Below are 23,462 nucleotides of genomic sequence, written 5' to 3'. Positions count from 1 at the left end.
TGTGTTTTACAGATTTTAGTATAGGGTCAGGATTTGTACAACTTGTATAACAAAAAAAAACATTAATATGATAATTTTTTTATAATCTTAAATAAATAATTAAAACCCACTATTATGAAGAATAAATTGATATTTAATAATATACATATAATTTTATAACTTCACTAGTAGGGATGGCAAACGGGAGGATCGGGTGCGGATACCCTCTCCCCTATCTCCATACCCATATAATATTTTCAAATCTATCACCCGCCCACCACCCATAATGGGTAAATTTTTTTAAATTCACACCCGCCTACGTGGGTACATTCTCAAATTCATCCCCATACCCACTACCCAACTGGAGACATACTCGGCTAGACCCGCCTAACATCAACCTATACATACGCAACAAACATAAAACAAACACGTCCATTAAGAAACATAATATTAGTCTCTAAAATTATACCTATTATTTGGTTAAATTATAAGTTGTATCTTATACAATATTAAGATTTATAAATTAGTCTCTAAAACTATACCTAAATTCATAATAATCCAAAATTTAATTGGTATTTAGTGGGCGGGCAGGCGGATGCAGGGCGGGCAAGGTCTCAAACCCATCACCCGCCACTACCCGCGACAGGTACCACTTCCTAAATCCACACCCGTCCACTACCCACTAAAATTATACCTATCCCCGTCTCAATTGAAGAGGATACGGTGCGAAATCTACGAAATTATATCCGTTTGCCATCCTATTCACTCGTAATCATTATTAAAAAAATTATTAAAAAAATGTCTGTGGATGTTTACTTCCTCCCAAATATTAGCAGTAGACTATTATGAGAATAGAAGGATAATCTTCTTCTTCTTTTATTATTATTTTTGTAATTTCAATATGCCTATAAATATAGATGAGAAGGGAGAAGTTAAGCACAAAATAAGAGTAGCTACTTCCCCCCAAAAGAATGAAGGCTTTTCCCATCATGCTTTCCAGTGCCACAACATCCGACTAGATTTGCATCATGCTTTCATAACGGAAACCCTGTGGAATGCCACACATCCCCACCACCACCGTCCACGATGGAAACGACGGTGACAAAGCGGACTATTATATTGTCGGACGACCCAACTGCCCTTGCCATCATCATTGAAGCTTTATTATTTATGCCTACTTTTATTGTGCGTTACCTACTGTGTTCACTAATGATCCCTAAGGGTAGGGTAGATTGAGGTGTGTGTTTGGAGTATGCTTTTATTTCAGTTTTGTTATGTTTTTGTATATATATAATTATTTAATAATAGATTAATCCATGTAGATTTCACATCTTAAAATCTTAAACTGGTATAATATTAAAAATAATTAGATTAAGAATATAAATTAAATTTATAATTGACATATAGTATAAAATTAATAGTAGAGTTTGATTTAATAAATGTAACGGTATCAGTCGAATATGAATCGGAATTTTAAATTTTAGATAATATAAGATTAAAAATATTAAATTTAAAATATTATAAGACCCAAATCTATGATTTTTTTATAGAATCCGACTTGATCCGAAACATGAAATAAACTGAATTGAACTTAAATCTACTTAAATTTTAGCTAAATCAATATAGATCTACACGAAAGTAATCCAAACTAAAATAAAAGTAACTCTAATCAAAAGTAACATGAACCAAAATCAATCTGAACAAAAAAATAATTCAAATTCGATCTGAAACAAACATCAAAGTGAACGGTTAATTTATTTTTATTATTAATTTTTTAAGAAATGTGATAAATAATAAACTTAAAATTCAACTTTATACATACATACATACATACATACATACATACATACATACATTTAAAATTGTTTCAGTTTTTATGTTTTATATATGTATAATTATTTTATTATAAATTCGCTACTTTTAATCCATTTAGATTTCACATTTTAAAATTTCAGTATTAATTTAAAATGGCACAATGTTAAAAATGATTAAATGAATATGAATTAAATTTATAATTATTATATGATACAAAATTAATGATAAATTTTGTTTTAATAAATTTAATGACGTATTTTAAGTATAGATGGAAATTTTATATTTCAAATAATATAAGATTAAAAAGGACTAGATTCAAATATTATAAGGTCTAGATCAGCAACTTTTTTATACAATGTTTAATCTAGTAAAAATAAGTCCTCAAGCTGTATAATTTTTTTTATTTAGGTACTTAAATTATTTTTCAGTCAATCCAGGTGTCTAATGTTTCCAATTACACTTTTAGGTATTTAGACCGTTACTATCGTTAACTGAATCGCCTTTATAAAATTAAAAAAATTAAATAATCTTTTTAAAATCACCTTAGTGTGACACGTGTCACTTAACGACGAAATTTAATGTCCGTTACGACCAAAGCACCTAAAAATGTTACGTTGAAAACGTTAGACACCTGGATTGACCAAAAAAAAGTTTAGATGTAACATCCCAAAAAGCGGACTAGTGACCAAAATGCAAATTTTGAAAGTTTGATGGTCAAATTAAAAATTGGGAAAAGTTTAAAGACCTAAGTAGTATTTTCCCAAAAAGAATTTTATTCCATAAATGGATTTAATTAGTGACCGAATTATAAATATTTAAAGTTTTGTGACCAAAGTATAAAAATTTGAAAAAGTTTAGGGACCAAAATGATAATTTTAAAAAGTTACAAGTGGTCTCGAAAATAAGAAAATAAATATTTTATTTTCATATTTTTAAAATTTTGAAAAATAATAATTAATGGTTTAATTCCATGTTTAATTTGGACCATTTGATTAAAGTGGTAGGATTGTAATTTTTAGAAATTGCAAGGACAAAATGGTAAAGTGAAAAAATATTTTGTTCATTTTTGACTATTGGAAGATGATAAGGTTGAGATGTTTTGGAAGATGATAAGGTTGAGGTGTCTAGATTTAAAGGTAATTATGAAGTTTTATTGAGAGTAAATAGATATTTTTTCAATTTAATGAATTAAATATTCATTAAAGGATAATTTAAAGGCAGATAAGCATGTTGTTAATCTAAAATATCATGTCAAGTTGTTCATCAGCTCCTTCATTGCCGTGAGCTAGCTTGAAGGTAAGGAAAAATGTTTGTTTTCTATTTTTGAGTAATTTTATTTGGATTTCGGGTTATGCCGTGAAATAGAAAATTATTCTACGCGAAAAACGCTATCATTTGGTACCAATATTTCTTGCTAATCTTGTTAGATTTCAAAGATCCCAAATCTAAGGGTTTCTGTTCATGATAGGGTTCATCAAATTGATGATAAATCTTGATGATTTAGAGGTTGTAGATTCATTTTTCAAGCTTGATTTATGGTTAAACATGTTCAATCTTTTTAGAAATTATTCTTTAAAATTCGGTCAAAAGAGGAAATTGTAGAACATTGTGTTCTGATGAGAGTTGATTAGGGATTTGATTGTGTAGATGTTATAAGGTTGATTGAAAGTTGATTTCATGCTTGAATCGAATCAAAATCGAGCAAAATCATGAAAACATAGTTTTAAAGGATAAAGAATTCCACCATGATGTATTTGAGTGAGAAAAATTATGGAAAATTTATATAAGGTCTGGAAATGATGTAAGAAGTATTATACAAGTCTTAGAAAAATTTGAGGACTATTCTTTAATTTTTGAAAAGCTGAGGGACCAATTCAAAAATTTTGGAAAAGTTGTGAATGATTGTATAATTGTTTAATAGTTGATGTACTATACAGGAAATTGTTGTTTTGGAATTAAAATGAGCATTTAGATGTGAAATATGATCATTTTGGCAGTTTGAAAAGATTAGTGATTTAAGTGCAACATTCACATAGTTGGGGTGCTTAAATGTAATTGTACCTTTGTAAAAGTACTTGGTTGGTAATAATTTCAGTACGGAAAATTTTGGTATTTAAAATTTAACTAATAAAATGGTGAATGAACATTTTGTGTAAATTTGAAAAGTTTGTGCCAGTATTAAAAAGGATTATTAAGTATTTTGATAGAAAATAAGTTTCAAGTATATTATGGTTTTTGTTTTTGGGATGTGTTTATGTTAGTACAGTACTAACATATTTATTGTTATGAAATTGTAATTTGTACAGATCTTGATTAATTTGTGACTGAGACAAGATCATATGATAAAAGGGTTAATGATAGAGATCACGATAATGATGTTGATGTTGATAATGATGGTATATGTGCATGTATGCATTTTGGTATATGTGCATGTATGTATTTTGTTATATGAAATGTTCTATGGTTTCTATTATATATTTTATATGCCTCACTAAGTCAACGACTTAGCGTGTGATTGTTTCACACGTAGGTTCCGAGAAGGAGTAAAGTTAAGCAATATATGTCAGTTTCTCCTTTTCAAATATCAGATCAGAAAAGAATTGAATAGTACATATTTTGTAATATTGATTGTGGTTGGCATGTAAATAAATATTTGAATTTGATATGCTCTAATCGGTTTTATAAAATCATATGATTGTAATTAATATAAAATATTCAGTTTTCTTAATATGAAAAATTAAATTTTCAGTTATTTTGTAAAAATAAACATTTGAAAAGTCAATGTGACACCTCGAACTCGTATGGGTACAGGTTCGGGATGTTATATTAGACCCCTAAACAAAAAAAATAATATAGTTTAAATATCTATTTTTGCATTAAACCTTTAAACTATATAAACTTTCTATATTTTGGTCACTTTATTATTATTATTATTATTATTATTATTATTATTATTATTTTAGAAATTATATCTAATATTACTTTTTGATTCTATTTTAATTATTCATCGTTAAAAATTAATGACGATACTGACATGATATTTTTTAAAATATTTTTTTAATTTTGATGCAACATTATCTTATGGTGACATGTCAACTTCACTGTTATTTTTTAAAAAACGGATCTTCAACATAATTCCAAAATATAACTTTAGATATGATTTAAAAAATATGCATATTAAATTAAGGATAAATTAAATCCACAAACACGCTAAAGTATGCCTTTTCTCGGAAAGTATAATTCGTGTTAAAAGATCCGAGTAGGGTTCAATATGAACATAACTCCCCCACTATTCTTTTGTCGGTAGAAAAGTTGCTCAATCCACAAACACGCTGAAGTAGAAGACTTGGACTAATAATTTTGTTTTAGAAATAACATAACTTGCAATTATTTATTTTTTGATATTATAAATTAATATATATTTCAAGTTTTTCTTAATTATTAACCATACGTATAAAACTATTGAAACCGAATCTTTTAAAAAATCAATAAATTTTTTATCGTCAATATAACTGGTTGAATTTTAATATGAAGTGAGTCTATGCTTACGATGAGAGAGATAAAGTGCAAATATCGTTGTAATAACCTTTGTATGTTATATGTAACAAACACCGTATTTGGGGAAATAATAGTCTGAGTTCATTATTTTGGGAATTAAACATTCTCACATGCATTATCTCGGTAATTTTGCCATCTTAAGCGTAGTCTTCACGATCCATGTCTTGAAAAGGAGGATAAACAGTTTTCTTTTTTTAATTAATCACTGGTATTCGATCTATTAATCGACTAATCTAGATCGGGTACTGTAGAGGCGAGGGCGATCCTCTCAACCCAATTTGCTTCATTCCCAAATGCCAGATTCATAAACAGTTTAATTTGCAGTGTCGATAAATAGTAAACCTGCACTCGATTTTCATGGCAAATCCAAGAGTTCTGGACGTAAAACAATTGAGACATTGCAATGGACTCTGTTATATTAAAAAATATTTAAAATTACAGTAACTATTTATAATTATAATCATAAATTTATTATGTAATTAAGATATTTTTCTATAGTCATTGACTCAAGAAATTAGTCGATTAAGATCATACAATGATCGTATAAGAAAAATATTAAAAATCTAATAAAAAATTCAAAGAAAATATAGATACCAATAGACTTGACTGCATCGTCAAACGAACCATTAAATGGATCAAATTGTTACAATACCTTCGATAGACTCTAAATTAGAGTCGTAAGATGTGAGAAAACTATCTACGAAAGCAAATCGGCTATCTAAATCTAATATGCTGGTCTAAAACAAAGAAGATCAACAGGATAATAAATAAGTATCATATTGATTGATCGAGGTGATGCCAAATTTAATCCTAAAAAAAAGAGAAACGAAAACAATGATCAAACTATCAATAATGAAAATAAAAAATGTCAAACTACAAAAGAAAAATTATATCATAAAAACATAATTATAAACTAACGTAAAATGAATTTATATTTATGATGAAAGAAATAATATAATAGGACGTGCAATATCATTGTAATAATAAAAGACTCTTACGCGTAGTCTTCACGATCTGTCTTGAAGAGGAGGATAAACAGTTTAATTTGCAGTGTCAATAAATAGTAAATCTTCACTCAATTTTCATGGCAAATCCAAGAGTTTTGGACGTAAAACAATTTAGTCATTGCTATGGACTCAGCTTTTCAGCTGACCCTGCTTCATTTACTCGTACTATTTTCTCTTGTTTGTGGGGCAAAGCCTTTGTGTCTCCCAGATGAGCGCACAGCCTTGTTGCAGTTCAAGCAAAGCTTTATCATCCATGAGTCTGCCTCTACCAGTCCATATGCCTATCCGAAAACCCAATCCTGGAAACAAAGTGGCGGTGATTGCTGTTCATGGAACGGGGTGGCGTGCGACAACAACACCGGTCATGTAATCGGCCTCAACCTCATCAGCAGTTATCTTTACGGTTCAATCAATTCCAGCACCACCCTCTTCCGTCTTGCTCACCTTCGAAGCCTTAATCTTGCGGACAATTCGTTCATTTACTCCGAGATTCCTTCAGGGATTAGGAACCTCTCGAGGCTGACATTACTTGACCTCTCTTACTCCCATTTATCCGGTCAGGTTCCTTGGGAAATCCTGGAGCTGTCGATGTTGGAGGTTCTTGATCTGTCGGGGAACTCACTGAAGCTTTGGAAGCCAGGCTTCAGGTCCCTGCTTCACAAGTTATCCAATCTGAAAGAACTTTATCTGGCCGATGTCAAAATTTCATCCTCCGTGCCGAGTCTCCTAGCAAATTTTTCTTCACTGACAGTTTTAAATCTATCCAACTGTGAGTTGCGTGGTGAGTTTCCCACCGGGATTTTTGAGTTACCGAGTCTGGCGTTTCTCAGCCTGGAATTGAATCAGGAGCTTAGTGGAACTTTACCTGATAAAGTTCCCGAAAATCACCCTCTTTTGATATTAAGCTTAGCAAGCACTAGCTTTTCTGGACAACTGCCAGAGTCAATTGGAAACTTCAGCTCCATGGAGCACTTGGACATCAGCAACTGTCGGTTATCAGGGAAGCTGCCATATTCAATCGGTAACCTTACTCAACTCAAGCATCTTGATTTGTTTTCAAACAATTTCTCAGGGCCTATTCCTTCTTCTATTGGGAACCTGAATCAACTGGAGTTTTTGGAATTCTCTGAAAATAAATTTTCCGGGCAGATCCCTTCTTCTTTGGCTAATCTTACTCTGCTTGATTATCTGTCCCTTGCCGCCAACAGTTTCGACCAGGGAAACTTGTCCTGGATTGGTACTCAAACCAAGCTCACATACTTGGACTTGTCAAGCACCAATTTAACTGCTCAAATCCCATCGTCTCTCCAAAATTTGACCCAAATCACTTATTTGTATCTCTCGTCCAATAAACTAAATGGCCGGATTCCACCTAGGATTGGAAGTCTCACCAAGCTAATCGAGATCAAATTCTATGAAAATAATTTGAGTGGTCCTATTCCATATTCAATCTTCAAGCTACGAAATCTTGAGCTTCTTTATCTACACGCAAACCAACTAAATGGAGCTCTCAATTTGCAGTCATTTCTTGAGCTTAAAAAACTCACCAGACTCGAACTATCGGGTAACAATTTGTCCTTACTGACCAACGTCAGCAACAATGTTGTTCCTCCAAAGTTCAAGCTTCTAGGACTGTCTTCGTGCAACTTAACTGAGTTCCCTAGTTTTTTGCGTGGTCAAGATGAGTTGGAGATTTTGAAACTCGCTGACAACAAAATTCATGGCCAAATCCCATCTTGGTTCTGGGGAGTGGGAGAGCAAACTCTCCAGTACTTGGATTTGGGGTTGAATTCCCTGACAGGATTTCAAAACCTTCCTGCCGTTCTTCCATGGACTAGCTTAACGGATTTCAATCTTGAATTCAACATGTTGAAAGGATCACTTCCCCGTCCACCGCCTTCTATCAGCTCCTACAGAGTCGCAAATAACCACTTGTCCGGAGAAATCCCACCAATTTTCTGCAATCTTTCTTCCATTTTGGTTTTGGATTTGTCCAATAACAACATGACTGGGATGTTGCCGCCATGCCTAGCCAGTTTGGCTGAATCTCTTGAAGTTCTCAACCTTCAAAGTAATCACTTCACCGGTACAATTCCTCCGACATATCCGAAGAACTGCTGGTTGGCGATGATGGATATAAGCCGAAATCAGTTGCAAGGGAGAATTCCGAGATCACTAGCCCACTGTAATCAGTTAGAAGAACTAATTCTTGGGAACAATCTGATCAATGATAGCTTTCCTTATTGGTTGGGTGGCCTTCCAAAACTTAAGGTTCTCTCATTGAGATCAAACAGATTGCATGGCGTGATAGGGAAACCTCAGACCAAATCGGACTTCTCGAAGTTGCAAGTAATCGACCTATCCAACAATCGTTTAACGGGTAAGCTGCCATTTGAGTACTTCAATGTTTGGAATGCCATGAAAATCGCCAATACCAGCAGCCTTTCGCAATACATGTTTGCAAATACAAGCTCCCAGAACAAAAATTACGCGTGGTATGCTTACTATAACTACACAGTGACATTGGCAAACAAAGGCAGGGACCTAAGATATGAGAAAGTTCCGGATTCCATCGCAGTTATTGATTTGTCGAGCAACGAGTTTGAAGGTGAAATCCCAGAATCCATTGGAGATTTGAAGTTGATTCGAATACTGAACTTTTCGAATAACAATCTCGCTGGTCGAGTTCCATTTTCTTTGGGGGAGATTTCGAACCTTGAATCTCTGGACATTTCTAGAAATAATCTACAAGGAAAAATTCCTCCTCAGCTATCCAAACTCAACTTCCTTGCAACCTTCAATGTATCATACAACCAGCTTGCAGGGCCAATACCTCAAGGAGCACAGTTTAATACATTTAACAACGATTCCTTTGAGGGAAATTCAGGATTGTGTGGCTACCCTTTGTCCAAAAAATGTGGGAATCCTGGGGTTCCATTTTCACCGGCTACTCCTTTGGCACCAGATGAAGATGAAGGAATGTGGAGAGTGATGAAGTTCGGGTGGACAATTGTGTTGACAGGATACGGAGCTGGACTGATAGTTGGAATCTCTCTTGGATGGATCTTTGACCCATGGAAATACGCCTGCTTCCGGAACGTCATCGGGAAGTGGGCACTGAGTAAAGGTTGGAATGGATCTAGGCGAGAAGGCTTCTCCTTGACTTCTGTTTGGAAAAAAGTTTCCCAGAACTAGCGAATTTACCAGCGCAGCTCAAGGTGTGAAATATGTTAGACATGCTTGCTTGTGTGTTTGTATGATTATAACTTCGTTATTTTCATTTTGTTAGATATTAAGATTCCAAGTTTATGCTTGTTGGATTAAACATTAGATTCTAATGAGACGGGTGACATCTTAAATTTGTTCTCCTGAAACCAGTTGACTTGATGAGGTAGTTAATATAAACTTACAAGATTTTTCCTTCAGTTTAGTGCAATAATTATAAATTGTTAATTACTGAAGATGGCTAAGTTAATAAAGACGAGAAGAAAACAAGAGTAGAGACAAACATTGAGCTGATTTTGAAACTGAAAATCCAGTCCATTATTAATAACATGATAAGCATTCTCATTCATTTAACACATGGTAACCGCAATTGCAAGGAAGCGGTAGAAGCAACCTTGCTACCTCAAATTAAAAGGAAAGACAACCATGAAAATGAAGAGAAACCTAAAACACTCGCGATGAAGTTAGTGTATGCTAATGGGGGGGTGGGGGGAATCTAATTTCTTTCCTCTGTTTGAGCCATGGAAGGAGAGACATGTGCCCCTCATGGTTTCCACTGGATGGTGGTTTCTGCAATCATGGAAGTCACAACATATGGATCCATGTTCGAAGCTGGCCTCCTGTCTTGAAATTCCCACTGTAGAAAAAAATGAAGATAGATTAAGCTTAAACATAATAACAGAGAAACATAAAAGAGTGTACAGTCGTTGCACCTGTCCAGGCATGACTTCTCCATTGATACCACTGATATTGATTCCAGCAAATAAACAAGCTTTGTAGTGAGAATCCACAATGTCATGGCCATAGGCTTTGTCCGCACCAACGCTACAATAATAAGGACCCTGTCCCCAAAGTATCCCGTCGAATATTAAAATATAATCTTCCAAATATTCGATATTATTTACATTATAGATGGACCGAATCAGCGTTACATTAGATTACTAAAGCAAGTTACATTAGCGATTAATATCATCCATCCTCTTGATGGCTTTCCAATATTGGTTTGCTTTTTTTATAATTGGATTGAAAGATATGACCAGTTGGTCTAGTGGGATGTAATATTAGGTCTCTTAAGCAAGGTCAGGGTTCAAATCCTGGCATTTGTGAATGCAGCAAACTGGGTTGGGAGAGTCGTCTCATCTCTGCAGTACCCAATCTAGATTAGTCGGTCAATAGATCAAATACCAGTGATTAATTCAAAAAAAAAAGAAGATGAAGAAGAAAAATATTTTTATTAAACTAAAAACCTAAAAACAAAAGAAAAGCCAGAACAAATTTTATACAGAATATTGTACATCTCTCAAGCTTCACCCCTAAGGGTATTTATAGTATTAAGTTAACCTAATGGAAATAAAATGAAATAAAATATTCAAACTCTTAATTCTAACAAACTAAAAATCCTAATTAAAAATTCTGTGCAAACTAAATTCCTAAAAAATAATAAAATATCAAAGGTTTAAATTCAATTATAACTTTAAAATTCCTAAAGAATTGTGGTTCGCCTTGCTTTCCTCCTTTGATCTTGTTACTTGGAATAATTAATCGGTTTGTGCTTGAATCGACCTTTGAATTTGAGTTGGCGCCGACTTTTCCCAAATAAGTAGAAAAATCTGTTTAATTCGACTTTTAATTGTTATTTCTTGAAAAATAGAGTCTTGTACAAATCTGAATCAAAACAGCCTAAATTAGACTATAAAAAGAGGTAACACGGTTTAATTAATAACAAAATATTAACCAAATAAAACACTGATCATGAATGTTATTGTCGATGAGTCGGCTTGATTATTAGTCCCTTGCCACAAACAGTTTCGACCAGGGGACCTTGAAAGAAAAAGGCAGGGACCTAAGATGATGAGAAAGTTCCGGATTCCATCTCGGTTATTAATTTCTCAAGCAGCGAGTTTGAAGGTGAAATCCCAGAAGCCAAAATTGGTGACTTGAAGCTGATTCATGTACTCAACTTTTCGAGTAACAATCTCAATGGCCATTTCCATTTATTTGGGAGAAATTCAGAACCTTGAATCTCTGGGAAAAGTTACTCCCCAGCTATCCAAACTTAACTTCCTTGAAACCTTCAACCTTTCTTAAATTCATTCTCTTGAAACCTGTTGGTTTTGATGAGGTAGTTAATATAAACTTACAAGAGTTTCCTTCATATTAGTGTATGTAATTATAAATTCTTAATCACTAATACGAAGGAAAGTCTTGTAAGTTAAGAAAGAGGAGAAGAAAGCAAGAGTAAAAGTGAAGACAGAGAGATTTAGTTGATTTTGAAACCGAAAATCCAGCCCATTATTAATAACATGATGAGCATTCTCATTTATTTAACACACGATAACCATAATTTCAAGGAAGCATCAGAAACAACCTTGCTACCTCAAAATTTAAAGGAAAGGCAACCATGAAAATGACGAGAAACCTAAAACACTCGACGATTAAATTAGTGTACCCTAATGGAGAAAAAAAACCAAGTCTTTCCTCTGTGCCATGGAAAGGAGAGACGGGCTTCAATGTACCCCTCATGGTTTCCACAGGATGGTGGTTTCCGCAATCATGGAAGTGACAACGAATGGATCCATGTTCGAAGCTGGCCTCCTGACTTCGAAATACCCTTTTCTGGCCTTCTCGGTGTCTCGGCCGACACGAATCGATGCCCCACGGTTCGCAACACCCTGTCCAAGAGTTGGAACATAAAAGAACATTGTATGAACATAACTCCCCCACTATTCTTTTGTCGGTAGAAAAGTTGCTCAATCCACAAACACGCTGAAGTAGAAGACTTGGACTAATAATTTTGTTTTAGAAATAACATAACTTGCAATTATTTATTTTTTGATATTATAAATTAATATATATTTCAAGTTTTTCTTAATTATTAACATTACGTATAAAACTATTGAAACCGAATCTTTTAAAAAATCAATAAATTTTTTATCGTCAATGTAACTGGTTGAATTTTAATATGAAGTGAATCTATGCTTACGATGAAAGAGATAAAGTGCAAATATCGTTGTAATAACCTTTGTATGTTATATGTAGCAAACACCGTATTTGGGAAAATAATAGTCTGAGTTCATTATTTTGGGAATTAAACATCCTCACATGCATTATCTCGGCAATTTTGCCCTCTTAAGCGTAATCTTCACGATCCATGTCTTGAAAAGGAGGATAAACAGTTTTCTTTTTTTAATTAATCACTGGTATCCGATCTATTGATCGACTAATCTAGATCGGGTACTGCAGAGGCGAGGCCGACCCTCCCAACCCAGTTTGCTTCATTCCCAAATGCCAGATTCATAAACAGTTTAATTTGCAGTGTCGATAAATAGTAAACCTGCACTCGATTTTCATGGCAAATCCAAGAGTTCCGGACGTAAAATAATTGAGACATTGCAATGGACTCAGTTATATTAAAAAATATTTAAAATTACAGTAACTATTTATAATTATAATCATAAATTTATTATGTAATTAAGATATTTTTCTATAGTCATTGACTCAAGAAATTAGTCGATTAAGATCATACAATGATCGTATAAGAAAAATATTAAAAATCTAATAAAGAATTCGAAGAAAATATAGATACCAATAGACTTGACTGCATCGTCAAACGAACCATTAAATGGATCAAATTGCTACAATACCTTCGATAAACTCTAAATTAGAGTCGTAAGATGTGAGAAAACTATCTACGAAAGCAAATCGACTATCTAAATCTAATATGCTGGTCTAAAACAAAGAAGATCAACATGATAACAAAAGTATCATCTTGATTGATCGAGGTGATGCCAAATTCAATCCTAAAAAAAAAAGCGAAAACAATGATCAAACGATCAATACTGAAAATAAAAAATGTCAAACTACAAAAGAAAAATTATATCATAAAAACATAATTATAAACTAACGTAAAATGAATTTATATTTATGATGAAAGAAATAATATAATAGGACGTGCAATATCATTGTAATAATTAAAGACTCTTACGCGTAGTCTTCACGATCTGTCTTGAAGAGGAGGATAAACAGTTTAATTTGCAGTGTCAATAAATAGTAAATCTTCACTCAATTTTCATGGCAAATCCAAGAGTTTTGGACGTAAAACAATTTAGTCATTGCTATGGACTCAGCTTTTCAGCTGACCCTGCTTCATTTACTCGTACTGTTTTCTCTTGTTTGTGGGGCAAAGCCTTTGTGTCTCCCAGATGAGCGCACAGCCTTGTTGCAGTTCAAGCAAAGCTTTATCATCCATGAGTCTGCCTCTACCAGTCCATATGCCTATCCGAAAACCCAATCCTGGAAACAAAGTGGCGGTGATTGCTGTTCATGGAACGGGGTGGCGTGCGACAACAACACCGGTCATGTAATCGGCCTCAACCTCAGCAGCAGTTATCTTTACGGTTCAATCAATTCCAGCACCACCCTCTTCCGTCTTGCTCACCTTCGAAGCCTTAATCTTGGGGACAATTCGTTCATTTACTCCGAGATTCCTTCAGGGATTAGGAACCTCTCGAGGCTGACATTACTTGACCTCTCTTACTCCCATTTATCCGGTCAGGTTCCTTGGGAAATCCTGGAGCTGTCGATGTTGGAGGTTCTTGATCTGTCGGGGAACTCACTGAAGCTTTGGAAGCCAGGCTTCAGGTCCCTGCTTCACAAGTTATCCAATCTGAAAGAACTTTATCTGGCCGATGTCAAAATTTCATCCTCCGTGCCGAGTCTCCTAGCAAATTTTTCTTCACTGACGGTTTTAAATCTATCCAACTGTGAGTTGCGTGGTGAGTTTCCCACCGGGATTTTTGAGTTACCGAGTCTGGCGTTTCTCAGCCTGGAATTGAATCAGGAGCTTAGTGGAACTTTACCTGATAAAGTTCCCGAAAATCACCCTCTTTTGATATTAAGCTTAGCAAGCACTAGCTTTTCTGGACAACTGCCAGAGTCAATTGGAAACTTCAGCTCCATGGAGCACTTGGACATCAGCAACTGTCGGTTATCAGGGAAGCTGCCATATTCAATCGGTAACCTTACTCAACTCAAGCATCTTGATTTGTTTTCAAACAATTTCTCAGGGCCTATTCCTTCTTCTATTGGGAACCTGAATCAACTGGAGTTTTTGGAATTCTCTGAAAATAAATTTTCCGGGCAGATCCCTTCTTTGGCTAATCTTACTCTGCTTGATTATCTGTCCCTTGCCGCCAACAGTTTCGACCAGGGAAACTTGTCCTGGATTGGTACTCAAACCAAGCTCACATACTTGGACTTGTCAAGCCCCAATTTAACTGCTCAAATCCCATCGTCTCTCCAAAATTTGACCCAAATCACTTATTTGTATCTCTCGTCCAATAAACTAAATGGCCGGATTCCACCTAGGATTGGAAGTCTTACCAAGCTAATCGAGATCAAATTCTATGAAAATAATTTGAGTGGTCCTATTCCATATTCAATCTTCAAGCTACGAAATCTTGAGCTTCTTTATCTACACGCAAACCAACTAAATGGAGCTCTCAATTTGCAGTCATTTCTTGAGCTTAAAATCTCACCAGACTCGAACTATCGGGTAACAATTTGTCCTTACTGACCAACGTCAGCAACAATGTTGTTCCTCCAAAGTTCAAGCTTCTAGGACTGTCTTCGTGCAACTTAACTGAGTTCCCTAGTTTTTTGCGTGGTCAAGATGAGTTGGAGATTTTGAAACTCGCTGACAACAAAATTCATGGACAAATCCCATCTTGGTTCTGGGGAGTGGGAGAGCAAACTCTCCAGTACTTGGATTTGGGGTTGAATTCCCTGACAGGATTTCAAAACCTTCCTGCCGTTCTTCCATGGACTAGCTTAATACATTTCAATCTTGAATTCAACATGTTGAAAGGATCACTTCCCCGTCCACCGCCTTCCATCAGCTCCTACAGAGTCGCAAATAACCACTTGTCCGGAGAAATCCCACCAATTTTCTGCAATCTTTCTTCCATTTTGGTCTTGGATTTGTCCAATAACAACATGACTGGGATGTTGCCGCCATGCCTAGCCAGTTTGGCAGAATCTCTTGAAGTTCTCAACCTTCAAAGTAATCACTTCACTGGTGCAATTCCTCCGAAATATCCGAAGAACTGCAGGTTGAAGATGATGGATATAAGCCGAAATCAGTTGCAAGGGAGAATTCCGAGATCACTAGCCCACTGTAATCTGTTAGAAGAACTAATTCTTGGGAACAATCTGATCAATGATAGCTTTCCTTATTGGTTGGGTGGCCTTCCAAAACTTAAGGTTCTCTCATTGAGATCAAACAGATTGCATGGTGTGATAGGGAAACCTCAGACCAAATCGGACTTCTCGAAGTTGCAAGTAATCGACCTATCCAACAATCATTTAACGGGTAAGCTGCCATTTGAGTACTTCAATGTTTGGAATGCCATGAAAATCGCCAATACCAGCAGCCTTTCGCAATACATGTTTGCAAATACAAGCTCCCAGATCAAAAATTACGCGTGGTATGCTTACTATAACTACACAGTGACATTGTCAAACAAAGGCAGGGACCTAAGATATGAGAAAGTTCCGGACTTTCTCGCAGTTATTGATTTGTCGAGCAACGAGTTTGAAGGTGAAATCCCAGAATCCATTGGAGATCTGAAGTTGATTCGAATACTGAACTTTTCGAATAACAATCTCGGTGGACGAGTTCCATTTTCTTTGGGGGAGATATCGAACCTTGAATCTCTGGACATTTCTAGAAATAATCTACAAGGAAAAATTCCTCCTCAGCTATCCAAACTCAACTTCCTTGCAACCTTCAATGTATCATACAACCAGCTTGCAGGGCCAATACCTCAAGGAGCACAGTTTAATACATTTAACAACGATTCCTATGAGGGAAATTCAGGATTGTGTGGCTACCCTTTGTCCAAATGTGGGAATCCTGGGGTTCCTTTTCACCGGCTACTCCTTTGGCACCAGATGAAGATGAAGGAATGTGGAGAGTGATGAAGTTCGGGTGGACAATTGTGTTGACAGGATACGGAGCTGGACTGATAGTTGGAATCTCTCTTGGATGGATCTTTGACCCATGGAAATACGCCTGCTTCCGGAACGTCATCGGAAAGTGGGCACTGAGTAAAGGTTGGAATGGATCTAGGCGAGAAGGCTTCTCCTTGACTTCTGTTTGGAAAAAAGTTTCCCAGAACTAGCGAAGAATTTAGCAGCGCAGCTCAAGGTGTGAAATATGTTATACATGCTTGCTTGTGTGTTTGTATGATTATAACTTCGTTATTTTCATTTTGTTAGATATTAAGATTCCAATTTTATGCTTGTTGGATTAAACATTAGATTCTAATGAGACGGATGACATCTTAAATTTGTTCTCCTGAAACCAGTTGAGTTGATATAAACTTACAAGATTTTCCTTCAGTTTAGTGCAATAATTATAAATTGTTAATTACTAATTAGAAGATGGCTAAGTTAATAAAGACGAGAAGAAAACAAGAGTAAAAGTAAAGAAACATTTAGCTGATATTGAAACTGAAGATCCAGTCCATTATTAATAACATGATAAACATTCTCATTCATTTAACACATGATAACCGTAATTGCAAGGAAGCAGTAGAGGCAACCTCGCTACCTCAAAGTAAAAGGAAAGCCAACCATGAAAATGAAGAGAAACCTAAAACACTCGCGGTGAAATTAGTGTATGCTAATGGGGGGGGGGGGGAATCTAAGTTCTTTCCTCTGTTTGTGCCATGGAAGGAGAGACATGTGCCCCTCATGGTTTCCACAGGATGGTGGTTTCTGCAATCATGGAAGTCGCAACATATGGATCCATGTTCGAAGCTGGCCTCCTGTCTTCGAAATACCCTTTTCTGGCCTTCTCAGTGTCTCGGCCGACACGAATCGATGCCCCACGGTTTGCAACATCCTGTCCAAGAGTTGGAACATAAAAGAACATTGTATGAACATTTTGTGGAGATAGCAAACCACATAAACTGGAATTGTGCAAAGATGTTTTATCATATGAATTGTCAAAGGTGGTTTCGATTTCGTTACCAATAAGAAAGTCTTGATGCCGGCGGTCTCGTGAGACGCCGCTCATTGCCTTCTCCATAGGCAGCAATGTGTTCCCTGTGCCTTAGTCCAAGCTTTTCAATTGCTTTCTTGCTATCCTCGTAACCTCCATCACTTCTCATGGACTTTGTACTGAAACATCATATAACACAAGCACTTGATCAATCAGTTCTCCCATTAACTTTCCAAGACAGATTCAAATGGTACCTGTAATTGGTGTGAGCGTCGGCACCATTCCAATCTCCCTGGATTGGTTTGGGATCGAACGAGAGCACCACTCGAACAATCTCAGTAATCCTCTGTAATTCAGAAACAGAGATCAAACACTCGAATTGAGTAACAAAAGTTGATAAATCTTGACAAAAGCATGAAATGTAACGTGCCACCCACAATTCATCTCCGGCAGAGTTGCCGACTGCCGGACCAACTTGAAATTCCCACTGTAGAAAAAAACGAAGATAGATTAAACATAAAAGAGTGCATGATACAGTCGTTGCACCTGTCCAGGCATGACTTCTCCATTGATACCACTGATATTGATTCCAGCAAATAAACAAGCTTTGTAGTGAGAATCCACAATGTCACGGCCATAGGCTTTGTCCGCACCAACGCCACAATAATAAGGACCCTGTCCCCAAAGTATCCCGTCGAATATTAAAATATAATCTTCCAAATATTGGATATTATTAGCGTTATAGATGGACCGAATTAGAGTTACATTAGATTATTAAGAGCAACTCCAGCGCTGCGCTGGAGTTCAATCTTAACTTTGAAGACTTCAGCACTGCGCCACTTATCATCTCCACTTTGGCGTGGCTATAGTTTCACGCTACATCTAACGTGCAACTGTAGCTACGCTACAATTTTTTTTTGTTTGTTATTTTTTATGATTTTTTGTTTTGGTTGTTGTTTTTGTTTTTTTTTTACTTTTTCTTGTTATTTTCTTGTTATTTTCCTATTCTTTCTTATATTATTTTCTTTTATTCTATCTTTTATATTTTTTATTGTAATTTCTACACAATAAAATAAAAATTAAACATAATATAATATATTCAAGTAGATTAAATTACAAGATAGATAAAAATATATTGAAATTAGATAAATAAACATACTAATTTTTTTAAACATAAAAACTACAACAAACATAAAAACATAGAAAATACTAATAAAACTCAAACAACATTTTAACCAACAACCCAAACACAACAATTTAACTAATAATCAAACAGACCCCCTCCACTCCCTCCAAGATTATCAAAGTTCATTCTAAACACATTAAAAGTAGTAGACATTGACTATTCTTCTTCTTTTCGTTTTGAAGAAATTTTTGTTATTCGTCTAAAAAATAGTAGCGTCGTTCGGAGAATTAAAATATATAATTATATAATTTATGTTTTTCTCATTATTATTATGAATTGTAATTTTTTTATTTATTTGTATTTTCGCAATGTTATTTATGAATCTATGTGCCCCTCATGGTTTCCACATGATGGTGGTTTCCGCAATCATGGAAGTGACAACGTATGGATCCATGTTCGAAGCTGGCCTCCTGTCTTCGAAATACCCTTTTCCGGACTTCTCGGTGTCTCGGCCGACACGAATCGATGCCCCACGGTTCGCAACACCCTGTCCGAGAGTTGGAACATAAAAGAACATTGTATGAACATTTTGTGGAGATAGCAAACCACAGAAACAGGAATTGTGCAAAGATGTGTTATCATATGAATTGTAAAAGGTGGTTTCGATTTCTCTACCCATAAGAAAGTGTTGATGTCGGCGGTCTCGTGTCGACCGGTGAGACGGCGCTCGTTGCCTTCTCCATAGGCAGAAATGTGTTCCTTGTGCCTTAGCCCAAGCTTTTCAATTGCTGTCTTGATGACCTCGTAACCTCCATCACTTCTCATGGACTTTGTACTGAAACATCATATAACACAAGCACTTGATCAAATCAGTTCTCCGATTAACTTTCCAAGACAGATTCAAATGGTACCTGTAATTGGTGTGAGCGCCAGCACCATTCCAGTCTCCCTGAATTGGTTTGGGATCAAATGAGAGCACCACTCCAGCAATCTCAGTAATCCTCTGTAATTCAGAAACAGAGATCAAACACCAGAATTGAATTGAGTAACAAAAGTTGATAAATCTTATCAAGAGCATGCTAGATTACCTCCAAAATGTAACGTGCCACCCACAATTCATCTCCAGCAGAGATGCCGACTGCCGGACCAACTTGAAATTCCCACTGTAAGAAAAAAACGAAGATAGATTAAGCTTAAACATACTCAACAACTAAGAAACATAAAAGAGGGTATTATACAGTCGTTGCACCTGTCCTGGCATGACTTCTCCATTGATACCACTGATATTGATTCCAGCGAATAAACAAGATTTGTAGTGAGAATCCACAATGTCACGGCCATAGGCTTTGTCCGCACCAACGCCACAATAATAAGGACCCTGTACCAAAGTATGCCGTTGAATATTACGATATAATCTTCCATATATTCGATATTATTTACGATATAGATCAACTGAATCAGAGTTGCATTAGATTACTAAAGCAAGTTACATTAGCCTCCACTTGATGGCTTTCCAATATAAACTCTTTTAAAGGTTTGAATTTTTTTTTTAACAATTGGATTGAAAGAGAGGAGTACCTGAGGGCCAGGATAGCCACCGAGGGGCCATCCGAGGGGCCATTTAACATCTTTCTGCAACAAGGTTTACTCCTGCTCAATTCCATACCTGTTTCTCCCATATCGGATTCAAACCAAATCAACATTAAATGATTGGAAATAGTTTGAAAAAGATTTAACCCCCGTGAGGAATAGGAAAATACCAGGGTTCTTCAACCGCAACATCGGGATTGCTAAATATCTTTGCAGCGTTGCATCTCTTGTTTGTGGGGATAGGCTCACCGGCTGGTGTGTAAGCATCGCACATCACCTAATTCATTGGAGTTCAAAAAGTTCAATTCCTTGATATACACAAATCAGCACCATTTTTAGCCCCGAAATAGAAACACAACTTACAAGAATATTTTTACCCCTCCTGAATGGGTCTCTGAATATAGCTTGGGGACTAATATGAACAAAAATCAATCAGTATCTCAGAAGAAACAAAGAGAAAAGAAACACAAAGAGAAAACATACTATAAGATCACTTCACTATCTTCTCCTGGAGCTTGGCCAGTGCTGGAACCGTCATAGTTCCACTTGGGGAGCTTTGAAGGATCGGAAACAGGTCCAGAAAGGGTCTTCAAGTAACCTGTAGACACTCATTTTCGTCCATATTTAGTTTATTTTATTTTACTTTATACATATATATATATATATATATATCTATACATATATATTATATAGTTCGCAAAATGGTTTTTGAAAAATACATATATAATATATGTTTTAAAAAATACCTTTGAAAACTATATAATATATATTTTTAAAATCATTTTAAAATTTATATAATATATAATTTTAAAAAAAACATTTTTGAAAACATATAATATAGTTTTAAAACGTTTTTGAAAACTATAACATATAGTTTGAAAACATTTTTAAAATTATATAATATATAATTTTGGAAATATCTTTGAAATATATATTATATATAGTTTTAAAACGATTTTTTATATATATCATATCATATTATTTTGTTTTATTCTTTTTATTTTTTATTTATTTTTATTTTTGTTTTTATTATTTATTTAATCGTTTTTTGGTGTTTGTCCAGATCCAAGAATCCAGTCCAGTGCACAGGTCAGTTGGGTCTGACCCAGCCCGTAACCAACAGCCAAAGCAAGTTAGGTTTACTCGGCCAAGCATTGCGCCGCACGAGGGAGGAACAAGTCACGCACAGCCAGGCGAGAAAACCGGCCAAGATCCGGTCACGAAGCAACCAGCCCCGGCTAAATCGGGACTGATCTATCCCGTTTTTGCCGGTCAACCCACAACGGCCACCAGCCCCGTATTTCGAAACAGAAAAACGGCCGATGAAGGCCTATAAATACCAAACGGCCAACCCAGTACAAAAAAAGGAAACAAAAGGGGGGGAAGCCACGAACCCACAGTACCAACACATCAAACACGAGAGAGAACCACAAACGCAAGAACAACGAAACCAAGAACCATTTTCTGGAACCAAACATCATCAAGCCAAGATACCAACAAGAAAAAACATCATCAACGGTGAGGCCGAAGCCCCTCAGCAAACAAAAGCCACACACACAAAAATACAAAAAACAACAAAGAGCCGAGCAAAGCGAGAAGCAAGAACGCCGGGGAAGTGAAAGGCCTCGCCGGAAGATGTAAAGGCTGAGACTTTCGGTTTAGATCTACACCGATTGGCAAGGTTTTTGGGGTTTTGGGCTTCAGAATCGTGTTTAGAGGAGCATTTTGAGGGTAGGTTAGATTTTCCGGCCACCACCGCCGGTGGCCGGAGCGGCGGCGAGCGGTAGCCGGCGGGCGGATGTAGAGAGAAGCCAGAGAACCAGAGGTTCTCTCTTTTTGTAGAGAGAGTAAGCTATTGGTGAGAATGAAGAGAGTTAGGCCGTTTGGCCTTGGTATCATGTACTTATACAGGAGCCAAAACGGCGCAGTTTCACCTAGGGGTCTTCTGCGTATTTTTGCACATGGGTAAACTATTACAACGGTCTTGTAAGCTTTATCTCTTACGTTTTGGTCACTGGATTAAATCTTCAATACTTTTGATTTGAATTTCGAATTTGTTAATTTTACATATTAATCCTTTTATTTATTTATTTATTTATTTATTTATATATTCTGGTTTCTTTTTGTTAACTTTTATAGCAATTTTCATTTTTTTCTCTATTTATTTATTTCATTATTATTACTATATTTTTATATTTTCCCTATTTGACTTTCTCTTTTTTTTCTTTTTGATTTATTAGTTTAGTTTAGTGTTGTATTTTCAATTTTTTTCTACTAACATTTTTACCCCTTTTTTAGAAGAAGTTTGACCAATCAAAGGTAAGTAATTCGAATCGAATATTTTAAATTTTAATTTAAATTTCAATTTTCGCAATTAAAGACAACCGTCACATTAATTGGTACCGAAAGGGCGGTTCAAGGGTGTTAATCCTTCCTTGACTGTAACCGACTCCCGAACTCGACACGTTTCTGGTACAACGTAGATCAGGTAAGATGGTGTCCGATCTACCTAAAAATCATTTTAAAATGATCGGTGGCGACTCCAACCCAATAATTCAAGTCGAAGCCCAATTCTGGTCCCCAACCGAAAGACGGTTCCGACAGGTTGGCGACTCCGCTGGGGACAGGTAAGTAAGTCATGCCAGAATTAATTTTTCGGTTATCTTTTTATGCGAAAATAGTAATTTAAATTTAAATTTATTTATTCGATTCCAATTATTTACCTTTGATTATTTTTCAAATAAATAGTTGTACTGACGTTTTTTCAATGATTCTAGATTTTTCAAAGTTTTCATGTCATCTAAGGCTCTAAACCCGAGCTCCGAACCCGTTTTAAGTGGGGGTGAAAGCGACGCCTTCGTGTGAATTTATTCACCGTATGGGCCTAGCAAGTAGCCTTCGGGATTCATATACCTTATGTCTTCGTGTGAATTTATTCACCGTACGGGCATAAGGGAATGTGTCCTCTCGAGTTTAACTTAGTCCACACAAGCCTATGATGGGTTTAGGACTAAGGGTCTGGCAAGCCCAAGGGGGCACCAGCAAGGAGAACTCGAGTACCATTTTTAGAACCTAAACCGGGAGAGTGCAAGGAATTAGAGCCTGCCCCGAAATCTCATTCCAAACCCTAGGTTGCTTTGATTTTATTTCCTGCTTT

The 23,462-nt window shown here is 35.7% G+C and overlaps 2 protein-coding genes and 2 pseudogenes across 2 annotated transcripts; 2 read left to right on the top strand and 2 right to left on the bottom strand.

The window, feature by feature from the left end:
* Positions 1-6,482: 6,482 nt before the first annotated feature.
* LOC120153052 (receptor-like protein 7) lies at positions 6,483-9,554 on the top strand. The gene has a single exon (XM_039165070.1). It carries the CDS (start codon positions 6,483-6,485, stop codon positions 9,552-9,554), a length of 3,072 nt encoding a protein of 1,023 aa, XP_039021001.1.
* Positions 9,555-13,603: 4,049 nt separating this feature from the next.
* Positions 13,604-16,778, top strand: LOC120153127 (annotated as a pseudogene).
* A 559-nt stretch (positions 16,779-17,337) lies between these two features.
* Positions 17,338-18,928, bottom strand: LOC120153051 (glutamine synthetase cytosolic isozyme 2-like). The gene is made up of 5 exons (XM_039165069.1): positions 18,868-18,928; positions 18,136-18,302; positions 17,844-18,076; positions 17,619-17,768; positions 17,338-17,557 (listed from the first exon to the last, which is right to left on the bottom strand). The coding sequence occupies exons 1-5, from the start codon at positions 18,926-18,928 to the stop codon at positions 17,338-17,340; spliced, it is 831 nt and encodes a 276-aa protein (XP_039021000.1).
* Positions 18,929-19,103: 175 nt separating this feature from the next.
* LOC120153050 lies at positions 19,104-22,204 on the bottom strand (annotated as a pseudogene).
* Between the last annotated feature and the right edge of the window lie 1,258 nt (positions 22,205-23,462).

Source organism: Hibiscus syriacus, unplaced genomic scaffold (genome assembly GCF_006381635.1).
Source record: "Hibiscus syriacus cultivar Baekdansim isolate YM2019G1 unplaced genomic scaffold, ASM638163v2 tig00111098_pilon, whole genome shotgun sequence".
Lineage (NCBI taxonomy): Eukaryota > Viridiplantae > Streptophyta > Magnoliopsida > Malvales > Malvaceae > Hibiscus > Hibiscus syriacus.
Note: the sequence above shows the minus strand (reverse complement) of the source record. Positions and strands in the feature narration are given on the sequence as shown.

Bases quoted from the DNA above. Each gene is read 5' to 3' on its own strand.
- LOC120153051 (XM_039165069.1), bottom strand. From the start codon at position 18,928: ATGTCTACTACTTTTAATGTGTTTAGAATGAACTTTGATAATCTTGGA. The intron at 17,769-17,843 runs GTACCATTTGAA...ATGATGTTTCAG, and splicing joins GACGCTCACACCAATTACAG to TACAAAGTCCATGAGAAGTG. The intron at 17,558-17,618 runs GTAACGAAATCG...GCACAATTCCAG, and splicing joins GCATCAAGACTTTCTTATTG to TTTATGTGGTTTGCTATCTC.
- LOC120153052 (XM_039165070.1), top strand. From the start codon at position 6,483: ATGGACTCAGCTTTTCAGCTGACCCTGCTTCATTTACTCGTACTATTT.